The following is a 26,892-nucleotide window of genomic DNA, read 5'->3' as shown; positions in this document are numbered from 1 at the left end:
CACATCTTAGCTGAAGTACACTGCACCCAACGGTGCACTAGGACATGGGAAACTGTCTAAAGATTTGTCATATTTGGCGACGTAAAATATCATGTCGTTTTACTAGAATTCGGCCAACTTTGACGCAACTGCGACCCATTTGATTTGCAAGCTGCTGCATGTCGCCCAGATCCAAATAATGTATAAGTGACTGCATTACCTAGGCTAAACCACTAGATGGCAGCCTAGTCCATTGAGTGTAAACATTGCTTTGCTAAGGCTACTTTGTCAATTTTGCAGTCTGTCCATTACTGATGTTTAAAAACATGTTGGTCTGTTCTTACTTCGTGTACTCTTGATAAGGTCATTCCTGTCCCATCTGGGCTCTCGAATGACGTGATTGGCTGCGAATGTTAATACTGCATTAAGGTAATTGCGCTAATTTACTATACGTGTATTCTAGTCTACAAATACATTTGCGAGTTTATAGTAACGAGCATTTACCTGGACTAGTGCACTTTACACCAGGCTTGTTGCTGAGCACCCGCTTACGTTCGGACAGCCTTTGTAGTGTGAGTCAATATTCCCGGAAGCGTGCTGTGCGTTTGATTTGAGCTGCACCCTCGTTGCCATTCAGTGGCGCGTACTCCAGCGTAGCAGCAGCATAACGGTAAGGTCCGAGAAAATATTTTATCAACTTTTCAAACATTTGTCTTTACATTTAAGCTAAAACGCTGATAGCTCATTTGTACGTCCATTTTTGGTAGTACAAAGTCGCAAGCTCTGATTACTCGTGCAACTTGTTACATGCTAACTAGCAACTTCATGTCTAGCTTCATTCGACTAGCGTAGATTACTCATTTTAATTGTGACGCAGACCAGGAACTGTTGTCACTGATGTTTGCTCTGTGGTTGCTGCCAAATTAATTATACAGTGATAATCTCTTTCCATGGAGGTAGGCTATCCTTGTGAATATTCACTAAATTGATCTGATTAGATCCTGTTGACTAAGCAAGTCATTAAATGAATTTCAAAACAACACTATTCAAGAGAAAAAAGTTACTTGTTTGATCAGACCCAATGAAGGGGTATGTATAGGCTAACTTTTCATCTCATGAAAGTTGCTCACGTTCTGTCAGCAGTTCACACTTCCTGGAATGCAAGTTCATTTTCCGCGGTGATTCATCATTGAACATGTTTTTCTTAAACTTAATTGAAGGGAATGAGCGAATCCTGTAAATTGCTACAAATATTATATATATATATATATACCCTCTCTGAAAGTGAGTTTGATACAGATGTGTATTTAAAATAGGCCTAGTGAAGTTTGGATTTGACTGACGGATCCAGGAGGACTCACCCAACTGACTGGCACACTTCAAATAATGCAACTTTTAAACCCAGTCAGCCTATCTGTTAGGACGTGTTTTTATGGCATACAAACGCGTGCATCTTTTCTGAAAATCATTAGACCCAGTAACCCGATAGACTGGCGGTGACATGCTTGCAAAACTACGAGGGCTGGCTTTTTCCGAACGTGAAGCCTCCCTTTCCTTCCTGTTTCTGACGAATGGTGCGGTAGAGTTCTAGTTCCTTCTGTTGAAGAGTAGGCCAGGGCGAGTCTTAGGTCTTCACCAAACTTAACCCTTTCCTCCTAGTATTATCCATTTATAGGTAGTTCACTCGCTGTAAGTAAAACGATTTATAGTATCTGTAAGGTAAAGCAAACATACTCAAATTTCAACAGCCAGGCTGCTCCAATTGTTGCGCTTATCGACCTACATAAGAACACTATAGTATCTGCTGGATGTTCAGCAGCTCAAAGGTCCCCTAACCTTGTTATTGTTAACTCAACAAGCTTACAATGTTCTATGCAACAGGAATAAAAACAATAACTCTACATATTAATATTTATCTTTTCAGAGGTCCATGGACATGTAATGTTGATTTAATTGATATACACTTCAAGCCAAATAGCGTCTTCATATTTTCAGCCTTAGGGCTTCACTAGTCTGTTATTCAGTTCATGTGACATTTTGTATTTCCCTGTCAGTTTGTGGCAATGGAGAGAGGGGGGGGTATTGATCCATAGGGATACTTTGGACATCTGTCCCCTTTACCATTGATTGGATAGTGGTAGTTTACCACTGCAACTACCATTGCTTTCTCTTCCGAAATGCTGTTTTTCAACAGGCTTTTTTTGTTTTGAGTAGGACTAGAGATTTGAAATCTCTGATGTGATGTTTTTCAGTACACCCCTTTCAACAATAATTGGTTTCATGTTTTCTATGCTATGTTATTTAATATACATTTTTAGAGAATTTTCCAGCCTTTGGATTGATATGTAAGTGTTAACTTCTCATTTGACAACCACATGCCTTGGACATTACTCCACATGATTCCAGGAACCAATCTTAATCTGATTTTTGATCAAGATGCACAGCTATTTTTCTTAAAAGTGAGGAAGCTTCCATCTCTCCTAGCTGATTTCTAACCTCCATTACAGGATAGGCTACATGGCTGTGGGTAATCACTACGCTTCTCTCTCCTTGTCTCTACTTCCCTGTCACTCTGCATTAAGGGAGGGGATCTGGCTGGGGAAATTGTAGCAAACCAAAGGAGATTAAATTCAGGGCTGAGCACCACCATCTGATGGCCTACAATATGTAGCGCACTGTACATAAAGACAACTCGCCACAATGAAGGTATGGAGGCATTTAATGACGCCTCCCACACATTCCACCCCCTCCTATAGCCCTCCTATAGCCTGTCATGACAAGAACCAGGCCTGATGGTGACTCCTTTTCTCTCAGAGCCAGTTGGCTATCTGTCCTCTTTCTGACTTTAAGTGGAACGTCAGTCCCTTCTGTTTTTGCTGTAAGTCGCAAGGGACTAGAAACAAGGACACTGTCCAGCATCTCCACACATACAGCAGTGTTAAAGATTAGCTCTTCTCTTCTGCTGTTCCTCCTCATTGTATTGTGGCTTAGACTGAACAACAGACCACACGACCCCCAAATGGGGATATCAGCCTTCACATACACCTCATTTAAAAGGAAATGGCTTCCCTTCATGCTGGAGATGTCCTTATTTGGTCATTGCTATCATCCACCAGAGGGCAAACGTTACACTGTGCATACTTTTCTGTTTCTTGTTGCAGATGTTGAGATGTTCCTCAGACCACATGACTAGTGCCATCAAGTTTACCACCCATCATCAGGTCATTGCTCTGTCAATGACACCACATTAAAAAGCCCAACTGAATGGAGCCACCATACAACAGTGGGCTTATTACTGTCCATAGTGGATGCTGTTGCCTTGTTGTTACCAAGGGAGGCAGACATAATCTGGGCATGTGTCGCTACTCACCAAGCCCCCCCACCGTGCAGGGAGAGAGCCCTGACCTTTCAGCTGGCACCTTGGCACTTCCATTCACTCTCAGCATCCTGCTGTGTCTATCTATACAGAGTGATTTCTCAGACCGGCTATTTTTAATGCTCAGACCGTTTTTTGTTCTAGTTTTCCAACCTTGAGGTAGAATATATTTTTGTCTTTCGTCTGATACTTCCTCAATTTTGAGTCCTCTCTGCTCTGTTTATTCATGTCTCACTCTGTGGAAATGAGTGCCTCCTGCATTGCATCAGCTCAGCCAAGCACAATCCTCCTTCCTGAAGGCACTGTTCTGCATTTAGTGCTGCATTTAGTGCTGCATCCTCTGCTTTGTGCAGCAGCCCAGCGTGTGTCTGTTGACATAACATCAAGCCAGCGTTGCTTACCTGAATACCTGCTAACAAATCAAGACTGCAATGGGGTTTACGTCAGGTGGAGAAAGGCTTACAGGGGAAGTCAAGGGGATCATTTAGAAGCCTTTTGCATTACTATGTGTGTTTAAGTGCAGTCCAACATGTGGTTAAACACAGTTCTCTTCTCTAACTGGCGGATGTGAGTCATGTTGTCGGCAGAACATGAAGGAAACATACAATCATAGTTGACAAAAGTGCTGCAGAGCACAAGGAAGTCAAGCACTCTGGTGAATGGCACATAAGTCTAGAAGGGCATCACAAAGCTACATCACAAGGACACATGAAACGGGGCATCCTGTGGGGAGGAAAGGGAGAAATGCTAAAGTTCACTCTCAGAGCTAGGCCTATGACAGGGAGGGAGACAGGACAAGAAGATCAAACTAGCCTTGGATGTTCTGTGTGTGACATCAGGAGTCCGGGTAAAAAGAGTATCCAGGCTACTTGCCAAATCTAAGGTTGGTACAGCACAGCGTTCCTGCAGGCGGTTGTGTCAGTGATTAGGTAGGTTTATCAGAGACCTGCCTGGAGCTGGAGTTCAGCCCAACGAATGATTACGTAATCCTTGATTTCTCAATCTCATCTTCTCTTGTCCTGATTGCCATTTCTCCTCCCCCTCTGTGGTTTAAAGCTAATTGTAGCTTTTGGACAATGCCAGCTGTTCTCTATTGCAGAATACACTTGGGCGATCACTTTTTTTTTTTTTACCCTGCCTTAGAACTGGGACATGGCTGAGACACTAGATTACAGTAAATGCTTCTATTTTAGCATTTATAATGTATTGTGTCATCTATTAAAATTCCATTCAAATTGCTGTCAGCCTTGTGCTGTCCTTTTCCTGTACTCTTCTCTGTGAAATGTCAAAGGTGAAGTCCTATGAGAGTACACAGTGAATGGGTTAGTTGAACAACAAAAAAAGACAGCTATGTGAACTTTAATACAGAAGAATGATTTATGAACTGGACATTTCTTGAGGAACCCTTTCTTGTTTGCCTTTTTTTGGGGGGATTGAGATCTGGTTTCTGACAAAGAAATCTTCTGATTTTAAGATTAAACTGAACTAACTTTGAAGGAAAAGTGTCACTTCCAACTCTGACCTGTGCTGAACTTCTTTATGTTTGTGTCCTGCATACAGAAAGCCTCCTCCATCAACCACGATGTCTTTAGCCATTTTCATCAACTCAGGAGGCGTGTCTCGCCGTTGTTCAATTTGGTAATGAAGACACTTGAATCTCTAGAGGACACCAAAGAGGTTTGTCAGTGGAATCCTCTTGATGTGTCACCACTGACACCCCTAAACACTTCCCCTTTGCTATTCCCCAATGCCTTATTAGCAGTAATCTCTGTCCCAATAATCTTACTGCTCTAATTGTTGCTAAGGAACAGCCCTAATCTGGGTGTCAGCTACTCTAGAAACCAGAGTGCTTGGATGACTATTCCTGAACCTGATCAAATGGGGATAATCCTCCAATTAAAGCTAGTGGTATTTATTTAGCTGCCAATGGTAAGAACCAGTATGAGGGGTTCAATGTTGACACATAAGCCGATCACTACCTGAATTTATACCTCAGTTATACCAAAACGTGAGTGAACAAGGCCTATTTATTTCCGTAGTCAGTATTTGTGCCATGTCAGCTGGTGGGAAAATGTGTATTGGGACTTATGTTATTGTTGAAACTTGGCCTAATCTATTTCATTGAGCTCAATGGACCTATAATTGACCCAATCATCCATTTCGTGCTTAGTGAAGATCGCATATGAATCATTATCTTGACGTGGTAGGTCAAGCCAGAAATTGAATGTGCTCCAATAACTGCCAAACTGTGTTGAGAATGAGATGGCTGCCAACTACTGAACAGTGTTTATAGTCTACTTGTTTGCCTATGGGCATTAGGCAGTCATGCCAAGCAATGGCCACACTGATAAACGTGTGAGACTGAAGTGGGTCACTGCTCAGAGAGTGCCTGCCTCACATCCGTTGTAACTTTCTACTAATATATGTACTTTTTTAAGGTTGTCATGATAATTGTTGCATTGTACTATTTAAAAAAAAAAAACCCTAGTCACCCTGACTCCCATCCTAGTACTCTCAACAGTATGCTTTTTGTTTTTCACCCTCTTGTTTGTCACTATTTCCTGATGTCCCCCACCTCACCCCCTCTTTTTATCGATCCACTTATTCTGAAGCACACATCCCCTCCAGCTGTAGCCGCTTGACCCAACAGCAGGCCTGTCATGAGGGGCTGTGTTGTGGTGTGCGTTAGCAGTAGAGAAATATAGCACTCCTAAAGTATGTCCCTCTCATTTATCACCACACCGATGCTGGGGGACAGCTCGGTATGTAGCGGCAGTCCACCAAGGCTCAGGTCTGGATCTAGGCTAGCACATGAGGAGGAGCGACTGCCAAATGAATAGAGGTGACGTGAGAAAGATGGCACAATATCCCTAAATCTGGTCTCGTCCTCCCACTCCTAACAACAAGTCCTTCTCACTATTTCTCCAACTTCACACACTTTTGCACAGCTGAGCTACAAAAACACACTACTTCTAACAGAACAGGAATTTCTGCTTTAATGAGAACGTGGAGAGGCCCTGTTTGGGGAAAAATGGTGCAATGTGCTCCCTGTTGCTGCTTGGCGCAGGTCCATCTGTGTATGTCAGGCGCTATGCAAAACAGAGAGGGGCAGAGGGAGGGAGAGGATTACAGAGAGGAGGAACTGGTTAGTGTGGTGAGAGGTTTGAGAGCCAGGCAGGAGCCCTTGTTTGCAGTGGTGTGATTTTTAATGTACTATTGCTGGGATGCATGTTGAGCTGTGATTTTATGGTGTGTTATGTCACCAAGGTAATACCGGCGTCTGTGTTCAACATCTGGAGCCTTGCTCATGGCACAACATCAATGTTGAACTTGTTTTTTCTCTCTTTGTTGTGCATGTTTGTGTGTAGGCCAATAATAACATATTTCACACATTGCTCTTCCCCCGAGGTGTTCCACGTTGCTTTTTAGAGCACAAGCCTGTTTTATTACGGAATGTTGTTCTACTATTGTTATGGGCCTAAGGTTTCTCTCGTTATATTGGAATGTGTGAGCTACTACGGTCCTTGAACAAGTATGTTTCAAACTCGACTGCTGCATGAGCATGACAGTGTGTGATATATAGCATAGTCTAGGCTTCCTGTCTCACTGTTGGTTAGGTGGTTTCCTGTGAACTGACTGACATTCACAAACATACTGGCATTGTTCTGTGGTGTCAGTGGAGGTCTGCCAGTGCCCTTTGTCAAAGTAGTATTCTTGCTCTTGCCATTTTCTGTTTTACAATTCGTCAGAGATACTCAATGTTGCTCAGTTAATTGATTGTATTACACTAATACACAATTGTGTATTATGGTGTAATTACACAGTGCTACAGCACAGGCCAAGTTGATTAGCTTTTTCCCCGAGTTGATTTGCTTTGTTGTAATGTGATTGGGGCCAGCTGGTGTCAGTTCCCCAGTAACACATTGAGTCAATGGATTTACAGTCTCTCAGTTGAAATTCCACTAGAAGTAGCCTTGACCTGCCCTGTCGGTGCAGAGTTTAAGATTTTTACCCAGAGAAGGAATAGGCCTGTCATTTTTTGCTGTGGGGAAAAAAGCTATTGGTCTGTGGTAAAGTGAACCTTTTAAAGTATTAGATGCAGTACTGCAGTAAATCACTAATGCATCAGTAGAAAATGCAGCGTGGCGTTGGCGCCATCACGCTGAACTGCTACCACTGAAGACTACGCTGCTGACTGTCTCTGGTGTGCACACGGATACAGAGAGGAGCTCTGTGCCGATCACTCACAATACCACAAAGAACAAGAAGGAAGACAGAAAGCACAGAGCAGCAGTGTTATGAAATCACCTCGGTGTAGCAGAGGTATTACACCAGCTAGACATATACATTTACACATGTAGGGTAGACGTTGGCCTCTATTTTACTACAGTACTTAACCGGCAGGTAGCCTAGCGCAGTGGTTCCCAAACTGTTTATTTTTTATTTTATTTTACCTTTATTTAACTAGGCAAGTCAGTTAAGAACAAATTCTTATTTTCAATGACGGCCTAGGAACAGTGGGTTAACTGCCTTGTTCAGGGGCAGAACGACAGATTTTTACCTTGTGAGCTCGGGGATTCGATCTTGCAACCTTTCGGTTACTAGTCCAACACTCTAACCACTAGGCTACCCTGCCGCAAGGGGTGTCCCCCCCCCCCCCCCCAAAAAAAAAGTAAAACTCTGTCCGGCTTTTTGAAAGCTGGAAATTGATTAGTGTATCATCAGTTTTCCTCAGTCATTGTAGACCTCAGAGAGCTATTTATAACTTGTCAGAAATGTCCAAAGATCAACTACCGTAATTTCCGGACTATTGAGCGCACCTGCATATAAGCCGTACCCACTGAATGGAAAAAAAAATATTATTTTGAACATAGATAAGCCGCACATGTCTATAAGCCGCAACACCTCGGCCGTCTGCTCTCTGTGTGTTGACCCAGTCTTCCAGCTCATTTTCTAGTTCGGGCCATCTGCTTTTCTTCCCTCTGAAAGCTTTAGTTGTCTTTTTGCACTGAGTCAATTCCTCACGCAGCTGTGTACAAAGTCTTATCATCGACTCATTAAGACCAAGCTCCCGTGCAGCAGCTCTATTTCCTTTTCCAACAGCCAGATCAATCGCCTTCAACTTGAAAGCTGCATCATATGCATTTCTCCGTGTCTTTGCCATGATGAGGGTGACAAAATGACTACCGTAATCAGAATGATGGGAAGTTTGAGAGCGCTCGATTTAATCTAAACAGTAAACAAAAAGCCGCGAGGGAAGCGTGGGAAAAAAGTTGCAGCTTATAGTCTGGGCGGAGGCCATGCGGCTAGGTTTTTTGGCACATAGATTTTGTTGTAATGTTTGAGTCACTCAAATAACACGTGAATAAACATTAGACATGGCAAAATGTATAGCATTGCAAGAACATTAGCTTTAAAACTGCAACAACATTTCTGTACCCCATGACATTGTGTAGAATTGCAGGAAATGAGCTTTAAACCTGCCAAAATGTTATCTTCGCCAACTAGAGGGGTGTGAACAGTTTATGTCAGGAATAGTGCTTGTACCCATAGAAATAGGGGTGGCGCAGGATGTTTCCCAATGTTGGAAGGGGGCCTGAGTAAAAAAGTGAGCCCCTGGCCTAGAGGTTAAGAGCTTTGGGCCAGTAACCGAAATGTCGCTGGCAAGGTGGACAAATCTGCCGTTCTGCCCTTGAGCAAGGCAGTTAACCCCCAACAACTGCTTTTGGACGCCGATGCCAGGGACATTGATTAAGGCAGCCCCCCCGCACCTCTCTGATTAAGAGGGGTTGGGTTAAATGCGGAAGACACATTTCAGTTGAATGCATTCAGTTTTGCAAGTGACTAGGTATCCCCTTTCCCTTCCCTATCTGGGGGGAAAGGTTGATTTCAACACTCACAGCTCTCTCCACACGACCCCCACCTCTCTGGCAAGAGGACCCTTCCCCTAATATCATTGTCCTGATTCATGCATAGCATCACTCTCCCCAGACCCTAATTGATGTTGACTGGTAATGCAGTGCAGCTGGGTGCTGCTCCCCACATTAGCATGTTGTTATCTGCTTGATCCACAGAAGCTTGACTGTAGCTCACTACAGCGTGGTAGAGGAGGGAGGGAGAGGGTTTGAGTTGAGATAAAGCTCTGCTTTTCGACCAACCAGCCCTCCGTGGTTCCCCCCCGCGTGTACAACCCTGGCCCCTCTCTGGCTGACCTCCATACTGGGACTGTGTCCAATGTAGTCCAAGCCAGGAAGTGTGAGTCAGGCCCAGAGATCTTTATCGCAATAGAAGGCTCTGGTTAGGCTCAGTCACATGCCCTGGCTCTGTGTGTGTGATTGGGTATTGTTTTAGAGCAGCAATGAGGCTGCTGAGGTCAAAGTGCAATGAGAGAAGGATGTAAATCCATAATCATCTACCAGGACACTATTAACCTGGTGCCTGCCTCACACTGCATGCAAATCAGATTTATTTAAAGGATCCTAATGAGCACCTGGGAAGTGGCGTGTTGACTGCCACAGAGTTTCTAAACCCAGAGGCCCAATATCGCAAGACTTCCGGGAACCCATGCGAAGCAGACTGGTCAGACGAGGGTTTGAGAAGTCAATGAGAGAAGTGCAAAATGATTTCTTAGTTGTTCATTTTCGAGAAACATGTTATTACTCAACAAAGTGACACGTTTTCATTTTTGTCAAAAACAACCTTATATGGAAGGATTGCCTTTGATTTGACGGCCTGCAGTTCGGCGTGAGACGACCGCTAGACCTGATGATGTATTTCTGCACATGAGCTCAGCTAGCCAACGTCGCCATGACATCGCCTACAAGCGTGATCTGGGATTTCTATTGGTTCATACTAAACCATCTTTGCTGCTACCATCATTCAAACTCTGGCCCTGCTTGAATAGTTTGGAAATACAACATCCTTATTTCCTCCCTCCCTTGTAAAAATAACCAATCTCACATGATTCATTAGTTGGCAGCATGTGAGGTCTCTACTACACATCTTTTACCAATTCAGTCATTTCAGACCAGTGGTTTACCTGAAGACGAGGTACTGTTGGGAGGAGGAATTTTTCACCCTGACATGGTATTCAGGGAGTACGCTCAAGGGTGCTGTTTTTAATCTTGTCCACCTGCGATGTAACTAAATAAAGGAAGACAGTGCCTTGGAGGGATTTTAAGTGTTTTGTGCTCACTACGCAACAACAGTGTTTACAGTGTTTTGCCTTGCAGTTTGTTGATCTATTTTCAACTTATTGGACCAAACCTCCTGACCTGTGTATATCTCTCTCGCTCTCAGTAGACTATGGCAGAGCAGGATCCCACCCCGGAACAGCTGGCGGCCATCGCCGCGGCCAACGAGGAAGCGGAGGGCGGGGTCAACTACAAGCCCCCCGCTCAGAAGAGTCTGCAGGAGATCCAGGAGCTGGACAAGGATGACGAGAGCCTGCGCAAGTACAAGGAGGCCCTGCTGGGGAACGCCGCCGCGGCTGCAGGTTTGTGTTGCTGCTCCAACTACACACGTTGTAGAGACATACACACACACACACCCCCTTCTGCAGATGCATTCATGCAATTTGGACACACCAGCCCTGCAGACTGTTTCTCTCTCTCCCTCTCGACCTGATTAACAAACAAACCCACATTCACAATGCACATCTCGTGCAACCATCTCTGTTTATTTTCTTATAATCCCCTCCTACTTTCAAGTCTTTCAGCAGGATTTCTTTTCAGGGATTTAATTGAATGAGGTTGCAAATACCATAAGAGAGGGTGGGAGAGGGCAACAGGCTGGCAGTCTTGGTTCTCAGTGGGTACAGCAGTGACAGAGTTACCCCCCCCTCAGACGGGTCAGTAGCTGACACCTGCAACAGTCTGTGAGCTAGATGCAGGCTGGCAAGATACAGGCTGGCAAGATACAGGCTGCTGACTGGAAAGGAGGCCAAGCCACCTGGGCTTTAGTTAGAGCTGCGGTATCAAAGACTGTGATGAACCACTGATCGCTGGTAGAAATATTTTCACATTGTTTTATGTCTGATACTCACTTCCATCTGTTGCAAATGTCATTATTCACAGTTGAACTGTTCTTCATGAACAGCTGTAGTTCTCTGCTTCAGCCTATTGACTTAACCCCCTTGAGTTGATTGACGCACCGGTGCATAACAAAAAAATCCCCATCAAAATCAGGCAATTTAAGCTAGAGACAAGTTTTTTTGCATTTGGATGCATCTCAATCCACCACATCCTCTGATGTCGCATCGGAAAGTTGGCACAGCTAGAACAGTGTTTGTCAGACCATGAGACATCCTGAAAATTGGTCTTCTCACGTTAAATGTCTGTAGCGTCGGAATGGTTTAACCTAGAAACTATTATGACCACTCTATTTATTTTTTAACTAGGCAAGTCAGTTGAGAACAAATTCTTATTTACAATGACGGCCTACCCCGGCCAAACCCTAACCCAGACGACGCTGGGCCAATTGTGCACCGCCCTATGAGACTCCCAATCAGGGCCGGTTGTGATACAGCCTGGAATCGAACCAAGTTCTGTAGTGACGCCTCTAGCACTGAGATGCAGTGCCTAAGACCGCTGCGCCACTCGGGAGCCATTGAAAGGAGAGATTCTCCATTCTTTGTCACCGGTTTTAAAAACAAATGGAAATATGGTAGTTTTGTGCCTACCCAAAAAAGTGGTTAAATATGTAAAAAGAAATATATTTCCAGAGTTTAAAAAAAAAAATATCTCCTAGATCTAGGACTGACACTTTAAAACCTTATTTCTTAGGATTTTGTTTTTGACTGAACTTTTTTCCATTCATGAATGTGTTATTCAATGCGTTTCTATGGGCTATAGTATTAAAGGCCAAAATCAATATTTTATTTAAAAAAATTATACCTAAAGGGGTCCTAAAATTCATTCTAAATCAAATAGCTAAATGATCCATAGTATGAGCATCTTAACCCCCCAATGTCTTAGACTCTAAAGAATTAAACATGCACTGCTTATAATAGTCAATGTTTTTTGTGTTTACCATGAACTATTTTTACCATTTTGTACTTTGCTTTCCCTTTCTCCCAGTAGACCCCAACGCTCCCAATGTCCAGGTGACACGCTTGACCCTGATGTGTGAGACGGCGCCACTGCCCCTGACCCTTGACCTACAGGGTGAGTGGAGCAGCACAGTGGTTGTACTGGTATTTGGAGGGCGTGTTTCTGAATCGCTGAGGTGCACTTTTTGAGAAAAGGCTCCATATTGAAAGACTTCTAATGTGTTTTAGTGTGAAAAGAAGCCTTTGTAGTGAGCACATGTAATATTTTCCATATGAATGTGTGAGGGTGGAACTAAAGCTTACCATTGGGGGGACAAAAGACATTGCCTCATAGCAGCCGCAACACCTGGCCACCTATGGTTTACAAACATACGTTTTCCAGTAGACATATCAGGCAAATTCCATGGGCCATTCCTAATGGATTGGTTTTATTATTTGAGTTAATGAGGCATTTCTTCTGCTGGTTTGAGACTCTTCTGCCCTCAAAAGGCCTGTAGAGCCACCTACAGGGAAGAAACCAGGGCCATGGAGCTGAACTCACATACAGGGAATCGCCATCTAGTGGACACTATAATAGCAGGCTACAACCCTGTTGGAACGCTTAGAAAATCCTGCCTTTGTGCTCACATTTTTAAAGATGCTGAATCACTGATCTGACACCTTTCACCCATCCAGTCTAACACGATTACTTCCGGGGGAGAACTTTGCACATTGCATATATTGGAACAAAATTATAGACTCCTCCTGCATTCACTCTGCCTGAGGGTCTCTGACATTCTCTTTCTGTGGTCTGGCCGCCTCTTTCTCTCTGCTCGACCGCCTCAGGAGACCTGGAGTCCTTTAAGAAACAGTCCTTTGTCCTGAAGGAAGGCGTGGAGTACAAGATAAAGATCAGCTTCAAGGTGAATGAGCCTGGCCTTTTTCAACAATGTGTTATGTTGTTTATCCAATCCAACTAACATGACCAGTGTCAGCTTGGCCGCTATCAAGCTATTTTGGACATTGAAATTCAATTGTAACCTGAATATACACCATGTCCTATCATGAAAGGGCTGCTGTTTTATCCGAAGGGTGGATGTGGAAAGAGGATGTGACCTCATCACTGATTGTTGTCTCTGTCTGCAGGTCAACAAGGAGATTGTGTCGGGACTGAAGTATGCCCAGCAGACCTACAGGAAAGGAGTCAAGGGTAAGTTCTGCTGTTTAATTTTCTTGCTCTGTCAACTGTGAGGATTTGAGAAGGCCGGATAAGGTTAAGCAATATAGTGTACCTTCCATCTAGAGGACAACATGGGGATATGACCATATTGTTTATACTTATCCAATTATCTCAGATATCCACAACAAGTGCATTGGAGACAGGGGTTAGGGATGTATCTGATGTTGGGAGTGGCTTGGTCAACTCCGGAGACTATTCGCCTGTGCACACAGAAATGAGGTCAAGTTAGTAGATGAGGTATTAACATTGGCATTCCTAGACAGTCATTAAATGACTTGTTAATAGTTCCGGAGTGGCGCAGAGAGGTGGCCTGTTTTTGTCAAGAGGCAACTTTGGAAAATAAGTCTAAGCCCCTCTCTTTTCTCTCTCTCTGTGTAGTTGACAAGTCAGACTACATGGTGGGGAGCTACGGGCCGCGGCCGGCAGAGTACGAGTTCCTGACCCCTCTGGAGGAGGCCCCTAAAGGCATGCTGGCCCGCGGCACCTACAACATCAAGTCCAAGTTCACTGATGACGATAAGCACGACCACCTCTCCTGGGAGTGGAACCTTAACATCAAGAAAGAGTGGAAAGACTGAGTCCCCGTCGACTTAATTCTTCCCCATCCCCCTCTTCTTATTCCCCCTCCATTATTTTGAATTCATAATTATGTGATAAGTAATTAAAGGCAAATTGCTCTCTCGTCCACGCCAATCCCTGCAGTAGTTTCATTCCAATCGCGTTGTCATGCCATTCACCCCCCCACACACTCCTTGTGATGCTGAGTATTGAATATGTGGAGAAAGCAAATCATGTGCACAATCATGAATTTGTTTTGGTTAGTTTGTATATAAACAGGGTTTTTTTTAATGGAAAAAAATGAGATTGATTTGTTAATGCTCTTGATATGGATGTCATAATCAACTTCTTTCCCCTTCATCCCCTCTTTTCTTTCTCTTACTTTCCTTTTTACCCCCCTTCCTGCTGATTGTTTATTACAACCACAATCTGCCTTTTAAAGGTGTTGCTGTGTGTTAAAAGCTGTAGTAGGGCCACACTCTGTACTCTTTGTTGGGGATGTTGCCCTCTGTCTGTGGAAAGCCTTGGAGCAGATTATATGTACCAGAGTCCACACAATTAGTTTATTCTGGAACTAGTGTGAATTCCTAACCGTTAAGAGGTGGCATGAACAGCACTTACCGGCAGTCCACCAGAGGCACTCTGACCACCTGCTGAAGGTGCAAGTGTGCCTCTTCCTGATCAGGGTTTTCACCTCCCTACCTAGTTCATTCAGCAGCCATGTGGCCTTAAAGAGGATTCCTGTAGAACTAACAATGAAGGAAATGATCACAAAGAGCCATTTGCCTTTAGAACAGAACTGTCAGATTGTTACGAGAGCCTCCTACAGGGTTTGAGTAAAAGAGTTTTAGGCTGAGTGCTAACAGATGATCAGACAGACCATTGAGATGCTTGTAGTACCTTCTTTTCCAGATTAGCCAGTAGAAGTAGACCATGAAAGTGAACAGCAGCCATCTCTGCTCCCTTCCCTCCTCACATCAGGTGGTCTCAATGTGGACCACCTTTAGTGCTGTTTGCTGACGTGAATGTGTTTACGTTGATATAAAGAACCTGGTTTTGTTGACAACCTAAGAAATTAGCTCCTTGTCAAATGCCCTCTAAGCAGACCTTGAGGCCTTCTTCCAGTCACTAACTCCATTCCTGTAGCGTCTCAGATATGGGGCCTTGCTGGTGGCCCTTGTGAGCAGAGAGGAATGTCACAAGGCTTGTTAATCCGCTCACCTCGAGTCAACTCCAGGATTACCAAAACTAGCTGTGCCTCTAGCCTTTACAACCACCAGCTGCTCTCTAAGGTCTGACTTTCAGAATGGGAGCTTAACATCAAATAGTTATTTGAACGTTGGCCCTGATGTTTTAGGTCAGGTCTAACTTGTGCACAGACCCAGAGTTTCAACAAGAACAGCCAAGACCTCTTACTACAAAACCGTGTTGTATTTTTCTACACTCCATTTTTCAACGTCATAACTTGTGATGTAGGGCTCAGGCTTTGTTTCACTGGTTCAGTATGCTTCACTGGATCATTGTTTCAGTATGGTTTTGACTCTAACTACTCCTCTGTGTGCCACCTGGAGAATACTGTTCACCTGTCACATTAAAGTATTCAGACTGGAGGTCATGGTGTCTTTAATCAATAAAGTCATGTAACTTTTTACACTGTTCTCTTATTGATCCAGCTCTAAAGTAAAACGTTCTGTAAAGCATCTTTACCCGTCTATCATGCATGCTCCATCTAACACACCAGCAACCTTTCTCATTGAACAGAACACAATGTTAGACATTTAGATGCTCTTCTACCAATGTATAGAAGACCAGATCACAAGAAGTTTGTACACAATGAAGAGCAGAAAATATTAAAATGAAAAACCAAAGTACTGATAAGAGGGCAGCTAGAGCCCCTTGTGTACTTGAAATAAGCAGTCATGGAGATGTACCCATGGTCTGAGTCAGTGCTTAGAGAGCACAGTTACAGTAGCTTAGTCAAGTGTGGTTGAGAGTTCCATTTCTACGCAGTGCATCATCAGGAGGTCCTCAGTTCTCTAGCTTAGACAACCTAACTCCATTTTGACAACATTATCATAACCATCTTGAGAATCCTTTTGTAAAAAGGTAAATTCACCAATACACTGATATAGTTTTACAGTTTACATACAGTATTTTAGAACAAGTTACTACTTCCTTGAGTACCATGGGCTCCCTCAATTGAAGTCTACTGGCTTCAAAACCAATGTATATGTTGGATAGATGCATACGTGAAGCCTACGATGTTAAGGCAAGTGTTATTCATTGAGAACATCAGGAATATTTAACTAGATTGTTTTTGAAAACACATTTTATGAATAGCTCTGCACACGTTATTCATTGTCCGTCATCAAAAACATTAAATGGCAATTATTTATACATTTTAAATAGAATTAGTGCAGTCTCAGTATACACGCTCAGTCATTTAAACATTGTACTGGATTGTCTTGACCAAAGACGGGTAAAACAGGTTTTAGTGCACGACTAGGTTGTCATAAATGATCTTAAGTTAGGTCAAGAATCAAGGCATTTCATCTACCCAGATGATGAATGTCGTCAGATGTACAATTCATTCATATTGGGATGGGTGAAATGTGGCAGTATCCAGAAAGATGGATAAAACAGCGGAGGGGATCATCCACAGTAGATTGTATCAGTTCCCCAGTGCAGAAGTACAGGTAACCTGTCATTAAGACATAAAGTGACCACTTTGAACAACCACGGTCAAACGAAGAGAAACAAATTAAGAAAAATAAATCTGTGGCTTTCGTACCCATTTCAGTGCATGTTCAGTAGTACCAGGAGAGGTCATGTTCAGTAGTACCAGGAGAGGTCATGTTCAGTAATATCACGAAAGCAGCTCATTTGTCTTTGGACTTTTTTCCCTTAGGACTTTCTACCCTTGGGGACTTTCTACCCTTGGGGACTCCCTTGGTGGAGTTCACTACACTCTTGGTCTTCTGCAGGCGGGAGAAGATCTCTTTGAACAGGGCCTTGTACTCTGGGGTGTTCTGGCCCAGCCTCTTGTCCACCTGGTCTACCTGCCGGCTGATGCCCTCCAGGGCCTCTGGGGTGGAGGGGGTCTGGGGCGGGGTGGTGGGTACAGCAGCCATGGCTGAGGGGCCGGGCGTGGCCATGCCGTAGTCCTTCATGGAGGGGTCTCTGGAGACAGGGCGTGACGTCTGCACCCCCGCGTGGCACATGCTCTCCTCGTGGCGCCGGCACTTCCCCAGCAGCTCTTCGTATTTCTCCAGCAGGGCGTGGTACTGCTCGTCCACTTCCCTCAGGATGGACATGCCCCGCTTGCGCACACCGTTGGCGTGGATTGCGTAGCTGCCCTGTCGCCTGCCAGAGGCGTCGCAGGCCGAGATGGCGTTTAGCGCCGTGTCGCTGCAGCTCTTCCTCACGGGGCCTCCCTGCTGCCCTCCTCCTCCTGTCCCCCCGGACTCCCCCGCCCCCTCCCCTCCCTCCTTTTGCCCCGGTCCCTCCTCGGGTGTGTCGGTCTCGAGGGCATTGTTGAGCAGGGTCTGCTCCAGACCCTCATCCAACAGACAGACCCGGGACCTCCTCAGCTGCTGCATCTCCTGTAGCTCTGCCTCCAGCTCCTGCACTCGCAGCTGGCAGCCCTCAGCCCCCAGGAGGCGTTGTTCCATAAGCTCAAACTCCTGCAGCACAGCTGTGCACTCCCTCTCTGCCCCCTCCCTCCGGCCCCGTTCTGCCACCATGGCGGACCTCAGGGAGGAGACCACACCCTTTAGACGCTCGTTCTCCTCGTCCAGGGGCCGGCGCTCACGCTCAGACACCAGGTCCACACTGCCGGGGTTGGCCACCAGGAAGCCATCCTCATACCTGTAGAGCGATACACCACACAGAGGAGCACAAGGATACAGCAGGGAGATTGCATTCTTATGTAATCTGAACACCATACATTCAGGTCATTTGGCAAATGTACTAAGCATATTAGCTTTTGAGTGAGACTACAGAGCATTGCTCTTTACTGTACTTTGGTGCAGTGCAGAGTTCTTTAAGGCAGGGGAAGGAGTGGACAGTCTTGCGTCGCTCCCGCTTCTCTCTGTGGATCCTCAGCTCCTCTAGTGTACGTAGTTCCTCCACACGAGCTGTCATGGTATCCACCTGAGCCTGCAGTGTCTCCATGGTACCCGTCAACCTGTAAGCGCGCGCGCACACACACACACACGAAAGTGGACTAAATATTATTTACATCACAACACAATGTACAATAGTGTACCGTGACTATACTGAGCCTGTGTTACAAAAACAACGGTGAGACGCATTTATTTCCTATGAACAGTAGGAACCATTCAAGAACTAAGCTTGTTAACTCTAAAACCAAATATTTCTTAGAAATCCTTGGTATAAACAAGAAAGAGGTCATGGTACAGTCTTACATAGAGTGAATGCTCATATTGTAGATCATAGCAGCTAGAACAACTCAGGAGAGTATTAACCCTCACCTGTCTATCTTCTGCTGCGAGGCCTTGCTCTCTATAACCAGTTTCTCATTGGTGATCTCCAGCTCTCTGGCCGTCACGTCTAGCTGCTCGTAGACCTTAGCATGCTGCTCGTTCATCTCCCTCAGCATCTCCAGCTGCTTGGACAGGTACTGCAGGGGGAATAGACATGTGAATGAAGACATGGACCTTACAGGGAGACAATCTAAAGAGTCTAAAACAGATATAAAATCACTGTACATCTATATGTTACATCAGTGCAGATGGAGAGAATGAGAGGAAGCTGCATTAGACTATTGAGATACACCCAATGCCAGACACTGCTGTAAAAAAAAAAAAATGTAAGTCACAGATATGACAGTATTCCATGATGGTTAAGCAAAATAGCATCACAGTTTCCTAATTCCTGTCTACACAAACAAGTGTGGATCAACTTTATTCTTCTTCTCCAGCAGATTAAAGTGTGCCAGCAGCATACCACCCTGCATCCCACTGCTGGCTTGCTTTTGAAGCTAAGCAGGGTTGGTCCTGGTCAGTCCCTGGATGGGAGACCAGATGCTGCTGGAAGTGGTGTTGGAGGGCCAGTAGGAGTCACTCTTTCCCTGGTCTAAAAAATATCCCAATGCCCCAGAGCAGTGATTGGGGACACTGCCCTGTGTAGGGTGCCATCTTTCGGATGGGATGTTAAACGGGTGTCCTGACTCTCTGAGGTCATTGAAGATCCCATGGCACTTATCGTAGGGGTGTTAACCCCAGTGTCCTGGCTAAAATTCCCAAGCTGTCCTTCATACCATCATGGTCACCTAATCATCCCCAGCTTACAATTGGCTCATTCATCTCTCTCCCCTGTAACTATTCCCCAGGTTGTTGCTGTAAATGAGAACGTGTTCTCAGTCAACTTACCTGGTAAAATTTAAAGTGTGATTGGTTGAGTCAGCCATCAGCAGGCAGCTTTGTTGTTGCCTAATAAGAGGCCAGTCTTTGTTGTCTAATGAGGAGTCAGTGGGTTTCCCTCTCCCACACCAAGTAAACACATGCTCTCCCTCTCTCATGCAGCTGTACTCTGCTCCTCTCCTATCAGAGCTCTGCAGGGCTCGATGGCCATCAAGGAGAAAGTAATGGGAGGGGTCATGTGCAAGTGCTGGTTCATTTTTTTTTTTTGGGGGGGGGGGGTCAAGGTGATGAGGAGGATTATTTAAGATACTGTTTGAAGAGGTAGGGTTTCAGATGTTTTCGGAAGATGGGCAGGGCACTTTGCAGGATCATTCATGACATCAACATCAACCATGACATGTACACACACATAGTTAGTGAAAGTGGTATGATGCTATACCTCAATCTCCTGCACCTGTTCCTCATTGTTGATGTACATCTGTTGTAGGGAGTCCTCCAGCTCCTTGTTGCGCTCCAAAAGGGTCTTCCCCAGCTCAGCTGCCAGGTGCAGATCTGTGAGAGGGGACAGAGAGGAGGACGAGAGAGACAGTGGTGAGAGTACTGGTCTGGAAACAGAAAAACAACTATTTTAACTCTTCATTCACATTTCATCCACCAGTAATATTGGTAGTTGCGGCATTAGCTCAGCTCAGTTCAAGTGTTGCATTGGATCATTATGGACTGTTTTAACTCCATTAATGCAATGCTTTCTGGCTTTCCTTAAAGTGATGAATTTAAGACTTCACCCCCTCATTTCAAATTCAATAAGAACGAGCAATAGAGAGAAAATCCCCTCGTTCAATTCCCCTGCTGGAGTAAAAAAAAAAAACATGTAATCCTCCATATTCTCTGATTAAGACCAGCTTCTGTGATCTCTGCCAAGATGAGCTCAAGAAAATGGAGTCTGACTGCAGGGGAAAGGAGGAGGATAAGTGAGAAAGAGCCTGTGCTAACTAGGTTGTCTGGATTACACAGGGCAAAACACCAATACAGGTCATCTCAGAACTCATTTACCATTACTCCTGGTCAGAATGACAGAGATATCCCTCTTAGTTCTTATTACCCCACTCCAAAAAGAAGAGCGGCTGTACAGTCTGTACATACAAGCGTAAAGGTTTTAGCTGCACTGGTTGCTACACATACATGTTCTTTGTCACAACAAGATTGGTTTCTGGGGAAAATGTTAATCAACTCCAGCACATCTCTGCTCTATCTGCTTTGACAGACATTTCCACAAATAAACGCACATACAAACATGCTCCCATTTTAGACCTGGGATGGCTAAGGGCACCGAGCCACTTGGTTTCCACCAGCAGCTTGATGGATCCATTATTCATCGGGTGCTGCAGTGACGAGGCCTACTTGGACTGAGAGTAAGGATGAGGAGGGGAGCTGTGCTGGCTCCAACATGCCTGCCCCACTACTCAGAGCCCATGATAGTACAGTGGGAGGAGGAGAGGGGGTGTTAAACTGAGAACAATTGACCTCCATTACGGAACATGAATGCAGCATTTTAAAATCAGCACACTTTGGTAAAAGACCAAGTCCATATTATGGCAAGAACAGCTCAAATAAGCAAAGAGAAACAACAGTCCATCATTAATTTAAGACATGAATGTCAGTAAATATGGAAAATTAAGAACTTTGAAAGTTTTAAGTGCAGTCACAAAAACCATCAAGCGATATGATGAAACTAGCTCTCATGAGGGCTGCCACAGGAAACGAAGACCCAGAGTTACCTCTGCTGCAAAGGATAAGTTCATTAGAGTTAACTGCGCACCAGATTGCAGCCCAAATAAATGCTTCAGAGTTCAAGTAACAGACATCTCAACATCAACTATTCAGAGAAGACAGCGTGAAATCAGGCCTTCATGGTCAAATTGCTGCAAAGAAATCACTACTCAAGGTCACCAATAAGAAGAGACTTGCTCGTGTTTCTTGGCCCAAGAAATGGACATTAGACCAGTGGAAATCTGTCCTTTGGTCTGATGAGTCCAAATTTGAGATTTTTGTTTCCAACTGCCGTGTCTTTGTGTGACGCAGAGTAGGTCTCGGATGATCTCTGCATGTGTGGTTCCCACAATGAAGCATGGAGGAGGAGGTGTGATGTGTAGGGGTGCTTTGCTGGTGACACTGTCAGTGATTTATTTAGAATTCAAGGCACACTTAACCAGCATGACTACATCGATACGCCATCCCATCTGGTTTGTGCTTAGTGGGACTATCATTTGTTTTTCAACAGGACAATGATCCAAAACACACCTCCAGGCTGTGTAAGGGCTATTTGACCAAGAAGGAGAGTGATGGAGTTCTGCATCATATGACCTGGTCTCCACAATTACCCGACCTCAACCCAATTGAGAAGGTTTGGGATGAGTTGGACCGCAGAGTGAAGGAAAAGACGGCAACAAGTGCTCAGCATATGTGGGAACTCCTTCAAGACTGTTGGAAAAGCATTCCAGGTGAAGCTGGTTGAGAGAATGCCAAGTGTGCAAAGCTGTCATCAAGGCAAAGGGTGTCTACTTTGAAGAATCTCAAATAGAAAATAAACAAATCAAAGTATAACACTTTTTTGGTTACTACATGATTCCATATTTGTTATTTCCTAGTTTTGATGTCGTCACTATTATTCTATAATGTACAAAATAGTAAAAAATAAAGAAAAACCCTTGAATGAGTAGATGTGTCCAAACTTTTGACTGGTACTGTAGCTAACAATGTAATTAGCTCATCTGTAGGCTACCATATCTTCCTGTTTTAACACAATGGACAGACCATTAGAGAGAGCACTAGAAGTGTGATAAGGGTCTGTATATAAACAGTACCAGCTCGTGTGTGTGTGTGTGTGTGTGTGTGTGTGTGTGTGTGTGTGTGTGTGTGTGTGTGTGTGTGTGTGTGACAATAGAGCGAGCATTCCAAATAAATCACTACAACACAGACGCTACGTGACCAACACAAAAGTGCCTGGTACACATTGTCTAAAGCTTAAAAGTTATGTAATCTTATGGTTGTGCCTCTATCAAAACGCTGCCGCACAACGATTGTTTGAGCAGGCAAACGGATAAGAATCTGAGTTTGCTGAGAGAGCAAGAGATATCCCGGTAAATACGAGAAATCATGTACCCACTTCATTGAATACAAGTGAATAACATAGGAATTGTAACAGGACAAAGCAATGACACTGTCAAACTGACATCTCCCCATGGCAACCTTGGCACACACACAAACTCATGTGCACTGCAGCCTTCTGCACGTGTGGCTATGCATCATCCTTATGCCCTCGGATGTGTATAACTCATATAGCATCTAGTGAAGCACATCACAACCACACTGCACCAGCTGCTACAACTATGACATCATACCCTACCATCTGGACAGACAGGATACACATGTTGTGCTGATGATTATGACCACCGAGGGTAATAGGTGAGCAGCCCTGAATACAGATCACTTACATATTCACTCTGTGTGAAAGTGAGTGGAAATAGACCATAGCAAATACAATATGACCCCTTGGTTGGAACAGCATGCTAAAACTGTACTATTACAATTTTACATGCAGGGTCGCCTCAAATCTCTAACCTCAGGATGAAATCTCTGATCCCAGCCTGAGAGGCCATGTCTGGGGCCCCCTAATCAGATCATCCAGCTGGGTTTAATGCTCCGACTCTCCATTTTCAATAACGCTGTGAGATGAGAATAGTAGAGAGAATGATTTAATTCAGCTTTTAATTCTTTCACCACATTCCCAGTGGGTTAGATGTTTACATACACTCAATTAGTATTTGGTAGCATTGCATTTAAATTGTTTAACTTGGGTCAAACATTTCAGGTAGCCTTCCACAAGCTTCCCACAATAAGTTGGGTGAATTTTGGCCCATTCCTCCTGACAGAGCTGATGTAACTGAGTCAGGTTTCTAGGCCTCCTTGCTCACGCACGCTTTTTCAGTTTTGCAGACAAATGGGATTGAGGTCAGGGCTTTGTGATGGCCACTTCAATACCTTGACTTTGTTGTCCTTAAGCCATAACTTTGGAAGTATGCTTGGGGTCATTGTCCATTTGGAAAACATTTGCGACCAAGCTTTAACTTCCTGACTGATGTCTTGAGATGTTGCTTCAATATATCCACATAATTTTACTTCATGATGCCATCTAGTTTGTGAAGTGTACCAGTCCCTCCTGCAGCAAAGCACCCCCACAACATGATGCTGACACTCCCGTGCTTCATGGTTGGGATGGTGTTCTTCGGCCTGCAAGCCTCCCCCTTTTTCCTCAAAACATAACGATGGTCCTTATGGCCAAACAGTTCTGTTTTTGTTTCATCAGACCAGAGGACATTTCTCCAAAAAGTACGATCTTTGTCCCCATGCGTAATTGCAAACCGTAGTCTGGCTTTTTTATGGTGGTTTTGGAGCAGTGGTTTCTTCCTTGCTGAGCGGCCTTTCAGATTATGTCGACATAGGACTAGTTTTACTGTGGATATAGACATTTTGTACCTGTTTCCTCCAGCATCTTCACAAGGTCCTTTGCTGTTGTTCTGGGATTGATATGCACTTTTCGCACCAAAGTACGTTCATCTCTAGAAGACAGAACACGTCTCTTTCCTCAGCGGTATGATGGCTGCGTGGTCCCATGGCGTTTATACTTGCATACTATTGTTTGTACAGATGGACGTGGTACCTTCAGGCGTTTGGAAATTGCTCCCAAGGATGAACCAGACTTGTGGAGGTCTACAATTGGCTGATTTCTTTAGATTTTCCCATGATGTCAAGCAAAGAGGCACTGAGTTTGAAGGTAGGCCTTGAAATACATCTACACCTCCAACTGACTCAAATTATGTCAATTATCCTATCAGAAGCTTCTAAAGCCATGACATCATTTTCTGGAATTTTCTAAGCTGTTTAAAGGCACAGTCAACTTAGTGTATGTAAATGTCTGACCCACTGGAATTGTGATACAGTGAATTATAAGTGAAATAATCTGTCTGTAAACAATTGTTGGAAAAATGACTTGTGTCATGCACAAAGTAATGTCCTAACCGACTTGGCAAAACTATAGTTTGTTAACAAGAAATTTGTGGTTGAAAAACGAGTTTTAAATGACTCCAACCTAAGTGTATGCAAACTTCCGATTCCAACTGTACCTCATCACGCCATCTGGAACTCACACCGCCTACTATCGTAATATACCAACCTTACCCTTTAAAATGAATGATCGCTAGGAAAATACGGCTTTGACCTATATCATAATTTGTGGGGACATTTAAAATGCTAAAACAATAGCTTCTTTCCCGTTCTGTTTCAAAATATGGGGATAAGACCAGAGGTGGGAGACTGCTCTGCCAGATCAATACACAGGGAGTGAGAGCAGAGATTACACAGGCCCTCATCTATGTCTATCTAGCCATTAGTGGAAGAAGAGACAGACGATGAGGTCCAATTGAGTTAACTAATTCAAACAATTGAGGAAGAGCTACAAAAGGGGTGTGTCACTGTATAGGAGGGATGTATTATCAGACTAAGTCCTGGGTGAACGGAAAAGGTTGTGTGTATTATGTGCCTTTTCAAGCATCTCGAAACATAGATTCTTTGGGAGCGTCTCCATTGTTGATCCCTATTTTTAATCAGAGCACAGACATGAGGTTAGTAAATGTCCTGTGTCTTCAGTCCAACCAGTAATAAATCATTTTTTTTAAAAGACAGAACTCTGACATTTCCCTCACTCAGAGATTGCAACTGCATATAATCTTTGTTCAAAATTCCACAGAATCCTGCGAATGTCAACCAGTTGTCTCCCTGAATATCCCACTTGTTTTAAATCATCTCTCAGTCTGATGTCAGGCGCCAATAGCGTAATACCTCACCAGCACATCCCCATGCAAGAGAGAACCACGACTTGAGAAAAATAACCGAGGGCAGAGGGTTGGCACGTGACCGTTCATCATATATGTTGTGAGAGATGGAGGGTGAAGTCAGACAGACAGCAGGGTTATTCTGAGAACACACACTTCACTGACAACATCAGAATAATTGGCAAAGAGCTCGATAATGGATTAAGGGGAAGTCTAGAGCAGTGCCTATACACAGAGAGGTGGAAATGAGAGAAATTGAAGTAGACCTGTGTGAGAGAGAGAGAGAGAGAGAGAGAGAGAGAGAGAGAGAGAGAGAGAGAGACGAGAATAACAGAGTATAACATGGTCTGACAGCTGAAACCTGCAGCAGAATTTCGATAGTTCCCACGCCTCGTTCTCAAATGCATGGGACTTGGTGTGATGGGGGTCTGTCGTGAAAGTGCATGAGCGCCATCACAATTTCTCAGTTTGATCATATCAAGGATAATATCGACAATTAATAAGACAGTAGTCCATTCCAGACACGCACGCTTGTATATCGAGCCAAAATTGCAGAACATGTCATGAATTCTTCAAATGAATAATATTGTCTTATTTTCTTGAAGGGTCAATTAGCATCCTTTGAGACATCTTCAGGTTGTTGCATTAAATGACAGTGATGAGGTCGGTAGCCAGAATCAGCTGCTTTTTGCTGGGACTGTTTTTATTGTATCGGAATGATTCGCATACAAGGCTAAACAAAACCTGCAACAAATATAACCACAACGACCACAAAGTAACAACAATGGTGTGTCAGTCTACTCACCCTGCTCCAAATCCCGTTGGTCGTACCATGGCTCATCTTCCTCCGTAACAAACTCTTCCATCCTGCCTGCACGGAGCATCGATGCTCGGTCTATCGTTGTGGATGTTCACTGTGCGCTCTGTAACATATCTGACCGCTCGCCCGGAAGCGAAAGCATGCCTCGTATGATCAAGAAATCTCGAACAGCGCAGCCTCCCAAACCGTAACCCTTTCAGCAACCGTTATCATTCAGTAGGAAAGCCGCGGGCGCACCTGCCCCCAACATTCTGCAATGAACCATTCGCATGAGACAGATCCATCAAATTACCGCACGTGACACTAAATTATATCTCAAGGCCGACAAAATGCTCGCACAAACTGGACACTGCAAGCAAGTCCCTATACGCAACGACAACACTGCCGGCCTACAATAAAAATAGAGAATAACGTACGAAATAAATTGTACAATATTGAGACGTGTACGTTCACTGAACAAATATGTGACACTGGCAAATGCCACGCATAATCCCCCAAGCCATTGTGATTTACGTAGGCCTCCAGCTTTTGTTACAAGCCCCCACTCACTCGTGCTTTGCACCGATCTCTCCTGATCCATTCTGCAACGATTCCCAACCCCCTTCCCTATACAGGG

The 26,892-nt window shown here is 44.3% G+C and overlaps 2 protein-coding genes across 10 annotated transcripts; one reads left to right on the top strand and one right to left on the bottom strand.

Annotated features, from left to right (window-relative positions):
• Positions 1-340: 340 nt before the first annotated feature.
• LOC106606967 (rho GDP-dissociation inhibitor 1) lies at positions 341-15,832 on the top strand. 9 transcript variants are annotated; one of them, XM_014203482.3, is made up of 7 exons: positions 431-649; positions 4,916-5,032; positions 10,655-10,850; positions 12,436-12,519; positions 13,230-13,306; positions 13,530-13,593; positions 14,002-15,832. In XM_014203482.3, exons 3-7 carry the CDS (start codon positions 10,661-10,663, stop codon positions 14,199-14,201), a joined length of 615 nt encoding a protein of 204 aa, XP_014058957.1. In that variant the 5' UTR covers positions 431-649; positions 4,916-5,032; positions 10,655-10,660; the 3' UTR covers positions 14,202-15,832. The 9 variants fall into 9 exon arrangements, with proteins under 9 accessions (XP_014058955.1, XP_014058952.1, XP_014058956.1 ...); XM_014203479.3 differs by having other exon boundaries at positions 436-649; positions 12,433-12,519; XM_014203480.3 differs by lacking the exon at positions 4,916-5,032 and having other exon boundaries at positions 341-649.
• Positions 15,788-26,775, bottom strand: LOC106606966 (cerebellar degeneration-related protein 2-like). Its single transcript, XM_014203474.3, has 5 exons — positions 26,262-26,775; positions 20,005-20,117; positions 18,675-18,823; positions 18,203-18,367; positions 15,788-18,048 (listed from the first exon to the last, which is right to left on the bottom strand). Exons 1-5 carry the CDS (start codon positions 26,338-26,340, stop codon positions 17,061-17,063), a joined length of 1,494 nt encoding a protein of 497 aa, XP_014058949.3. The 5' UTR covers positions 26,341-26,775; the 3' UTR covers positions 15,788-17,060.
• Positions 26,776-26,892: the final 117 nt, after the last annotated feature.

This window comes from Salmo salar, chromosome 06 (genome assembly GCF_965601325.2).
Source record: "Salmo salar chromosome 06, fSalSal1, whole genome shotgun sequence".
Classification (NCBI taxonomy): domain Eukaryota; kingdom Metazoa; phylum Chordata; class Actinopteri; order Salmoniformes; family Salmonidae; genus Salmo; species Salmo salar.
The sequence above is the reverse complement of the archived record's forward strand: the minus strand, read 5'-3'. Positions and strand labels throughout refer to the sequence as shown.

What these genes read in the sequence shown, in the direction of transcription:
- LOC106606967 (XM_014203477.3), top strand. Translation starts at nt 10,661, where the DNA reads ATGGCAGAGCAGGATCCCACCCCGGAACAGCTGGCGGCCATCGCCGCG. An exon ending in CCTGACCCTTGACCTACAGG is followed by an intron (nt 12,520 to 13,229) that starts GTGAGTGGAGCA and finishes CGACCGCCTCAG; the next exon opens with GAGACCTGGAGTCCTTTAAG. An exon ending in AGATAAAGATCAGCTTCAAG is followed by an intron (nt 13,307 to 13,529) that starts GTGAATGAGCCT and finishes CTCTGTCTGCAG; the next exon opens with GTCAACAAGGAGATTGTGTC.
- LOC106606966 (XM_014203474.3), bottom strand. Translation starts at nt 26,340, where the DNA reads ATGCTCCGTGCAGGCAGGATGGAAGAGTTTGTTACGGAGGAAGATGAG. An exon ending in AACAGGTGCAGGAGATTGAG is followed by an intron (nt 18,824 to 20,004) that starts GTATAGCATCAT and finishes TTCCCCCTGCAG; the next exon opens with TACCTGTCCAAGCAGCTGGA. An exon ending in GAACTCTGCACTGCACCAAA is followed by an intron (nt 18,049 to 18,202) that starts GTACAGTAAAGA and finishes ATCGCTCTACAG; the next exon opens with GTATGAGGATGGCTTCCTGG.